This window comes from Solanum dulcamara, chromosome 7 (assembly GCF_947179165.1).
Source record: "Solanum dulcamara chromosome 7, daSolDulc1.2, whole genome shotgun sequence".
NCBI classification, from domain to species: Eukaryota; Viridiplantae; Streptophyta; class Magnoliopsida; order Solanales; family Solanaceae; genus Solanum; species Solanum dulcamara.
In genome coordinates this window covers 8,916,568-8,925,792 of record NC_077243.1, presented here as the reverse complement: position 1 = coordinate 8,925,792, position 9,225 = coordinate 8,916,568, and the positions used below count along the sequence as shown (strand labels likewise).

Below are 9,225 nucleotides of genomic sequence, written 5' to 3'. Positions count from 1 at the left end.
AGGACTTGGAACACTTTCTTTAGATGCTCCACGTGCTCATCCAAGGTGTTGCTATAGATGACTATGTCATCCAAATAGACTACCACGAACTGATCTAAATAAGGGTGGAAAATCTTATTCATTAATGTGCAAAAGGTGGCGGGTGCATTGGTTAAGCCGAAGGGCATCACCAACCACTCGTATGCTCCATACCTCGTTACACATGTGGTCTTCGGTTCATCTCCCTCTGCTATGCGTACCTGGTAGTAGCCCTTCCTTAAATCCACCTTGGTGAAGTACTTGGCCTGTCCAAGTCTATCAAACTAGTCAGCAATGAGCGGGATGGGATACTTATTCTTCACGGTCACCTTATTGAGCGCCCGATAGTCTATGCATAGGCGCAATGAGCCATCCTTCTTCTTTTGGAATAACACCGGCGCGCCATAAGGTGCCTTGGATGGACGGATATGACCGGCCTCGAGGAGCTCCTTCAACTGCTTCCTTAGCTCCTCTAACTCGGGTGGAGCCATGCGGTATGGTGGGTATGCGGGCGGCCTTGCTCCTTGCTCCAGCTCGATCCTGTGGTCTACCTCGCGCCTTGGAGGTAGGTGTCTTGGCAACTCTTCGGGCATCACGTCTTTGTTTTCTTCAAGCACCTTCTCTATGCAAGGTGGCAATATCTCCTTAGCACCATTGCCTTCATCCAAGCTCGCAATGGTGGCTACGAACGTCGGCTCCCCCTTCTTTAGGCCCTTCACAAGCTGCATGGCCGACAGGAGGGCTTGTCCTTCCTTCTTTGGCATCTTGACTAGAGGTACCATGCAAGGTCCCTCTCGCTCCATTACCTAGAGTTGTTGGAGGTAGGGATCGATCATCGTGTGGTACCGTTGGAAGAACTCCTGTCCAAGGATGATATCAAAGATATCTAAGGGGGCGACAGTGAAGCTTGTCTTACCTTGCCACTTACCCAGCGTGATGTCCACTCCATGAGCGACTCCGCACACGGGAGTCAATGGTGCGTTGACCGTCTTCAGGCGGGTGTTGCTTGGCCCATAACTTAGCCCCAACCTTATTGCCGCTGTCTTTGTCATGATGTTGGCTTCTGCTCCAGAATCCACCATGGCACGAGCTGGTCGTCCGTTGATGGATATATCAATATATTGGGCAGAGTAGTCCCCCGCCCTCTCAGCTTGCTTTGCAATGGCTCCACATAGCCCGATCATGCCTAGCTGAGTCGTGTCCAAACCCTGCCCTTGGTCCACCTCCTTGTCCTTTCGCTCCCGCAGTATGGCACCAAGGTTCTTCATCTCCGGACACCTAGCATAGCCGTGAGGACCTCCACATATGTAGCAGCCGCTGCCCTTTGTGGTCTGCTCCTTTCTCTCGGCATAGCCTTGTCGCCCGAACCTCCTGCCGTCGGACTTGCTGGAATCATGGCTCTTGGGTGGAGGATGTTGCTCTTTGCCTTTGCCACGATCTCCCCCACCTTTGGCATGACTACTCCTTATTTCTTTGCCCTTGCCTCTGTCATGGCTGTCGTGCTTAAAGTCCGTCAAGGCTTCGGCTTGGGTGATGGCCTCATCGATGGTGCTGACTTGACAGCGCTCCAACTCCGTCTTGGCCCAACTCTGTAGCCCATCCATGAAGTAGAAGAGCATATCTTCATCTGTAAGGTTGGGGATTTGAAGCGTAAGGGTAGTGAACTCTTTCACGTAAGCCCGTATGCTACCCGTATGCTTCAGCTCCCGGAACTTGCGTTTGGCCTCGTAGATGACATTGTTGGGGAAGAAGGCCTTCTTGAACTCGTCCCGGAACTGCTCCCAGGTGTTGATGGCGCATAGACCCTTCCCGATCTCAAACTCCTTGCGCTTCCACCATAACATGGCCATCTCCGAGAGGTATAGCACGGCAGTATTGATCCTCATCTCGTCGCTCTTCACTTTGTTACACTTGAAGTAATTCTCCAAGTGCCAAAGGAAGTTCTCCACCTCTTGTGCATCACGGGCACCTTTGAACATTAGTGGCTTGGGAGCCTCAATCTTGGCCTCCCGGTCCGTACTGGACGTCATGCATCTCCCAGCATCGATGTCTCCTTTGAGTGTTTCCATCTCGGCCTTCATGGTCTCCATCGTGCTTAGCGCGTCCACGAGCCGACACTCCAAGGAAGTGATCACCTCCTTCATCTCGTACTCGGCAGCCTTGCTCACCTCCAACTCCTTCCGAATGTTGTCGTTCTCCTCAAGGGTGAACTCCTCTAGAGACTTGAATTTGCCGTCGACCTTGTTCAAGTGCTTGCCTAATATCTCTACTGCTTGTCTGGCAGCATCCACCCTTGCAATCCACTCCATGCCGGGTGTGACGTCCACGGGCTCCTCGCCTCGCTCATCGTCACTCACCTCAGTGGCCGAGGGTGAGTAGGATGTTAGGGCCTCGCTTGGTGTAGGCTCAAGCGGCACCTCCTCATTTCTCTTAGAGTTTTTCTTTCCCTTGCGGTGCTTCCTTCCAACATCTTGCTTGACGTTGGTGGCGGTAGTGGCGTTGATGTCTCCCTCACTTGCCATATCCCTTAGTAGAACCTTGCTCTGATACCACGTTGTCACGGACTTAGACTTCACACTAAGACTTCCGTGCGGCACTTGACAACTTACTCACGAATCTTTCACGATCTTGCAAGCTCAAGTAAGCCTTTATGACTAAATCGCTAAGGGAACGCTAGATTGTAAGAAAGACAAGAGAGCTTTTATGAAGAAGGCTTTTGTATTGCTTTGGAAGAATGCTTGTTTGCTTGATGGTTTGCTACAAATGAATGCCCCCTCTATTTATACTACTCCTAAGGGGCTCAAGTGTAAATAAAAATTGCTATACAAGTCCCTCCATATTTACAAAGAAGTCCCTCTCTAGAATTCTCTACACACTCTAGAGAATTCTAAGTCTTTCAAGACTTCTCTACAAGTTTCTATAAGGATCTAGAGTCTTCCGCTAACCTCTCCAAGACTCTAGATTCTTCTACCTTCTTCAAGATCAAGTGGCGGGTCATAACAATAAGCTCAATAAATTTAAAAAGGTCTGATCAATTCTGCGTTTCTAGATTTTATTGAGACGTAACACCATGTGATTGAAGTTTTTCATTTGGGTGATTAGCCATTTTGTTGAGGGCATGAAAGACAGCAATGTTTTTTGAAAGTTATAAGAACACTCCTTGAAAGTTAAGTCTAAAGGCAAACCCGCAAAATAGTTTGGAGATTCTCAATGTAAACGTATCAGATCAAGGAAGTGCTTGGTCAAATATTTGAAGACATTAAAGATATGATAAATGTTATTTCAATGTGACACTTTTTTTATTTATTTTATAATTTGTCTCGAAAAAAAGAATGTTATCTTAGTATAATTAAACATAATTTAATTTTAAGTTTTTTTATTAATATGAAATAATATATAACCATACAAATATTTTAAAAATTATTTTAGACTACAAATTTTAAAAGTGTTTTTTTTTCTTAAATATCGTGTCAAGTAAATAGTGTCAATAAAATGGGGCGAAGGGAGTAATAATTTAGTTGGTTGGTTACATTAATTTCATTTTTATTAGTAAGAATTTAATTCTCCATCTTATAATTTCTTTCCAATTTCTCCTTTTCCTACCCCCAAATTTTATTTTATTTTTTAAACAAAGGATATTTTCCAAATTTTAATGTGGAGTGAAATATATTTTCTGAATGCATAATCATTGTGGACACCTTTCTTTCGCTAAAAAAACATAGAAAGATTTATCTATTTTTCTCCTCTTTTTTTTTTCATTTTTTCTCATATCTTTTTTATTTATCTTATGCTTAAATTATAGCTACATAATTCACACCTCTTAATTTTTGTAACTCTGTCATAACATCTAAATATTTAATTTGTAAGTAATTTTTATCTCCATAACCGATATTTCATTCCCTTTATTTCAAATTGATTGTCTGATTTTGTTAAAGTTTGATTCGGTTCGATTCTTCGATTTTTTATTTTTAAAAAGTGTGTACGGTATTTCAAACCAAACTAGATTAGTTCGGTTCAATTTTTTCAACTTCGATTCAATTTATTTCGATATTTTAAAAATAGTTTTTCGATGCAAATAAAAATATCCATCGCACTTTAAACATTCTGCTATTCCTCTGCCATGCTCAACCATGCTACTACCCAAACTTGTGAAAGAAAACAGAGAAGACAGAAAGTCAAAAAAAGGAGGAAGAAAAAGAAGAAAAGAAAAAGTCAAAAAGAAAAATTGAAAATGCAAAAAAGGGAAAAACAGAAAACGTGTACTGCCCAACTTTTTTTTTAATTAACGCGTTTACGCGTTTCATCCTCTTATAAATAGAGGGCCTCTTGCCCTCATTTAGATCATCCAAAAAATCTCAAAAAGAGAGAGTAAGAATACAAAGAGAGTTATACACCAAGATAAATATTGTAGTCTTGAGTCACCCTCTTTAGTAGTTGTTCCTTTTACAATAGAGAAGTATTAATTGTTGTTTTCTACTTGTATTTGAGAACAGTGTACTCCATATTTTATAGTGAGATCCTTCTACCCCGTGATTTTTCCCTTCTATCAATTAGAGGGATTTCCACGTAAAATTCTCGTGTTCAATTTATTTTTAATATTTTCATCATATCAAACTTAAGTTGTAGTGCTTACTCACCCCAACAAAACTAACACAAATGTACAAACATTACATTTAAATCCACAACCATGCTACTGCCTGAGAATTGAACTGAACGAGTCGCGACTGTGGTCTACGTGACCACATCTGTGCGAGTTTTGTTTAGTTTAGACTTTAGGGCTCCAAAATTTGGCCAAATTCAAAATGGATTGGGTAAAAATTAAACTCCAAAGAACCGACACCAAAAAAATAAATTAATTGGGTTTGATTCGATTTTTCGGTATTTATGCCCACTCCTATTTGAAACAAAATGAAAGAAAATAAAGAAAAATTTAAACTTTTATCGTCTTAAACTAAAGATATGTTGAATATACCAAAATATTAATCTCATGATCTTAAACATGATATGTGAAAAGTTAGAACTAATAAAGAAGAAATTCTTAATCAAACAGACAAAAATAAAATAAACATTGAAACAAAGAAAACAATAATTATCATGATAAACGCATGTCGCGGTTTCATAGCGCAGCTCGTATGCCTTGGAATGAAAATCTAAAATATGGCGTCAAATCTTTGGCATGGAGGAATTCATAACTGTCAAAGTTCATATTGACTAAATTTGTTATAAAAATATGAAAAAAGATCAAAATTGCCCTCAAACGATTTAAAATTGCTCATATTTATCCCTTTTTTATTTTTATAATCAAAATTATCCTTGCCGTCTATGATTTGAACCACATATATTCTTTAAATGTTATCAATGCCAGTGAATCTGACGTATTAGTCCATCTAAGCAGAGTCCAATATGGCAAAAACAATAAATCAATGTGGGTTGTAATTTTATTTTTTTGTCATAGTCCACCTAGTGCGATAAACTTTTTATTTTTATTTTTTATTGTAGTATTACATCTTGACAGACTTAAATGAATCAATATGAGTAGTAAAAATTCAAATAGCAAATCTCAATTTACTTGAAATTGAGACGCACTAATTTTTGTTGTAAGAACACGCGGCTCAATACGTTAGGTATATATACCTAACTCACTCTTTTTTGAGACATTATTAATTTTAAGTAAGATTTTTACTTTGACTTAACTGGATTAAATAATTGAATTTGTATTCTCTGACATATTTAAATTTAATAAACAATAAAAGAATAAAGTATGCTACCTAACAAAAGTATCAAGAAAAATAAACTTTAGATTAAAAAAAAATACTAAAGAATTAAAATAATAGAACCTGATTCAACGACTTGATCAGAAAATAAATAGTAATTGTTTCATACACTTTCGCAATGCATGCTCAATGCACCCAAAAAATAGATTAATAGTTTTTCTCCAACACACTTTTCCTTTTGCTTGTTTCCAGCATAATATTTGCAACAAGAAAATATGTTGAAAGAACAAAAACAAAATGAATAAAGATGTGTGTAATGTGTACGTTGATAATAAAAAAAGAGGGATGAGTATTGTAAAAATCAAGAAAGGAAGTGAGAAGTCTCTTCCACATTTTTTGTATGTATAGGTTAGAAAATCAATTTTAAGCCTACTTTTTGATCAAATCAAAATTTTAAAAATTGTCTTCCTTCCCTATGAAACAATTTAGTACATTACTTGTACAAAATGGAAGTCCAAGCTTTAGATGCTTTACCAAATAGGATTATTTGGCCCCCATATGATAAATGATGAACATTAATGTTACTGTCAATAAATTAGAATGCTCATCAAACTTATAGTATATGACATAAAAATATTCATGTCTTTGATCCAATTACTCCATTTGGATCACTAAACCTTATTTAATTTGCTCTGTTTTTTCATGGTTTCTTTTCAGGCTGGTCGACATAACCAGCATCGACACGATCCTCCAACACAGTCCTTCTCCTCTTTGATTCTTCATAACTTTGAATGTAACGGCTCGCGAAGAAATGGAAGTATATGAAGTTTAGTACTCCCAATCCAGCAATAAGAAGGTAAAATCGTTCTAGCTTGTTTTCATTAAGGTCATGACTTCCCAACCACGGCTTTCCGCCATGTAGCTTGCTTAACATCTCAACCAAATTGACAATGAGCGTGTTGAGGTAGCTGGCAATGCTTAAGCTCAAGAAGAAAATTGCTCCAGCTACACTTCTCATTGTCTCTGGTACTTGGTTATTCAAGAATTCCATGACAGAGACCGCGGCAAATGCTTCTGTCAATCCTGATAGGATGAACTGAGGCAAAAAGAATGCAATGCCAAGTGGAGAGATGAATGTGCCTTGTTTCAGGGCCAAGTCACGGCGTCTTGTTTCAACTAATGCAGCTACTGATAAGCAAAGAATTGCCATGAGAATGCCGATTTTGATTCTTATTTGGAGGGACAATCTGGCTTCCTTCTTAGAGATTTTCGATGCATTGGGAATGTATACACACTCGTAGATGAAGATCCATATAGCCAAGGAAATCATGGATGCTAGTCCCATCCAGCCGGGAGGAATCATGAAATTCCCAACTTTTGTGTTGGATTGAATTACTTGAAGAACCCCGAACGTATTCATCTGTTCCATTGTGATGAAACAAGTAATTCCAGCTACCCACACGGGTAAAATTCCAACGACACATTTCAGCCTTTCCACCTGTTCGACATTACAGAGCCTCCAGCTATCTTTAGCAACTCCTTCAGTATTCAATTCACTGTTCGGATCAACAATGACAGCGGCCTTATCAAGGAACTTGAATCTGTCCGTATGCCTAAGCACCGATAGCTCATTTTCTGATTCTTTGGTGGCAGGATCATAAAGGGAATTTGCTGTTGGTAGAGCACGAACGTGTCTTTTTCTGCAAGCTGCATTTATAACTTTTGCCATGTCGATAAACACACATCCTTGAGGCTTCAGACGAATATAAGTGTTGCGGCCAATCAAGAAAATCATAATGGAAAGGGCTAAACAGCAAGTTGGAATTAAGAAGCCTATAAACCAGCTGATATTGGTCTGGATGTAGATAACAACTGTGAGGGCAATGATGAGGGCTGTAGTGAATGAGAAGTACCACCAATTGAAGAAACTTTTGAGCTGAGACCTTCCCTTCTCTGTATTAGTATCGAATTGATCAGCCCCAAAGGCGATGTTGCAGGCTCGAATACCTCCTGAACCTATAGCCATAAATCCAAGACCTGCAAAAAGGTAAGCAAGCTGCCATTTTTGCGGATCTTCACAATGTGCATTGCCCTGACAATGAGGTGGCCTGAGTTCGTCGATTCCAGCAGTTAATGTCACCATCCCCATCCCCTGCAAAAAAAAAACAACAGAATTCCGGACTTTCAAGCATGCTATTTACTAAGCCTTGTTTTCCTGTTATCAACCAAGAAAAACTCCTCTTGAATACTCAATATTCCTATTTTCTATTATACCAACAAAATCCATTCGAAAGGCTAGAAATTAACAAAAGGAAAAGTAAGCGGACTTGACTTATTGAATCATGACTAATGAAATTGGAGCGTTTGATTTTATTTTTTTGTTTTAGACTCCTTAAGAATTTATTGATATTTCTGATTAAATCTTCTTGTTACTTGATTTTCTTTAGGAATAGATTGTTATCCCTTTCCTCTACTTTTTTAACCCCTAATTAGGGCAACACTAGACTCACATTTACATTAAGACTTAAGCCAATATTAATAATAAGACAAGAAAATAATGTGTAAATTGGAAGAAAAGAAAGGGAAAGAATATATGTACCAGGAAAGAAGCAAGGGAACCAAAGAGGAGAGTGAGGAACCTGCCAAGGTGAGCATCAGCCAAGAAGGCACCGGCTATAGGGGTAATGTTGGAGCAGCCAGACCATATACTAACCACATTCACCAGAAATACACCTCCCATATTATATTTCGTCCGTAAATATGTGGTCATATTCGATATCAAACTTACCGATGCCAATTTCTCAAAAGATTCATTCCCTTCACAAACAACAATACATGTCAACATGATCGTTCCTTACATATTTACGTATTTGGCTAAAACTTAATTATGTGTTTTTTTTTTAATCGTTACCAAGAATGAATGCGATGGCTGTCCATCCTCCTTTTTTTCTTGTGGAACATTTTGGAGGAATATCTTGTTCTTGTTCTTCAGAGGAAGAATGACTTGCATTGATAATCTCATCAGCCATTTCTCCTCCTTCTCTATATATTTACCAAATTGCAAACAATCAAGATGTTGCTTCTTTGATGTTCGTGTGTTAAATAACTGAAAATGTGTTGTGGAGAAACAAACTACGAAAAGAAAGGAGAAAAGGTAACCAATGCTTTTTTAAGCATTAAAGAAAGAGAGAGAGAGAGAGAGGGGAGGAAAAAAAAATTGTATTAATGGCTTTCATTGTGGAATATGCGCGGTTAATAAGAATACTAATTCTAATATTTCTTAGTAAAATAATAGCACCGGAAAATTAAATATTACTACTATTACCATTGAGTAAAATATTTTAATTTATTTGAATTACTTTTTTAGTCCATTTTTTGGAAAAAAAAACCTCCAAAACATTCAGATTTAAGATCACAAAATTAAAAAATATTTTAATACATTTAACAAATAATTATTTTTAAACCGCAAAATTCTTAAAGTTTCTTAAAGTTC

General features: G+C 38.4%; 1 protein-coding gene across 1 annotated transcript; it reads right to left on the bottom strand.

The window, feature by feature from the left end:
• Positions 1-6,211: 6,211 nt before the first annotated feature.
• On the bottom strand, positions 6,212-8,844 carry LOC129895864 (protein NRT1/ PTR FAMILY 2.8). Its single transcript, XM_055971636.1, has 3 exons — positions 8,644-8,844; positions 8,332-8,549; positions 6,212-7,884 (listed from the first exon to the last, which is right to left on the bottom strand). The coding sequence occupies exons 1-3, from the start codon at positions 8,759-8,761 to the stop codon at positions 6,433-6,435; spliced, it is 1,788 nt and encodes a 595-aa protein (XP_055827611.1). The 5' UTR covers positions 8,762-8,844; the 3' UTR covers positions 6,212-6,432.
• Positions 8,845-9,225: the final 381 nt, after the last annotated feature.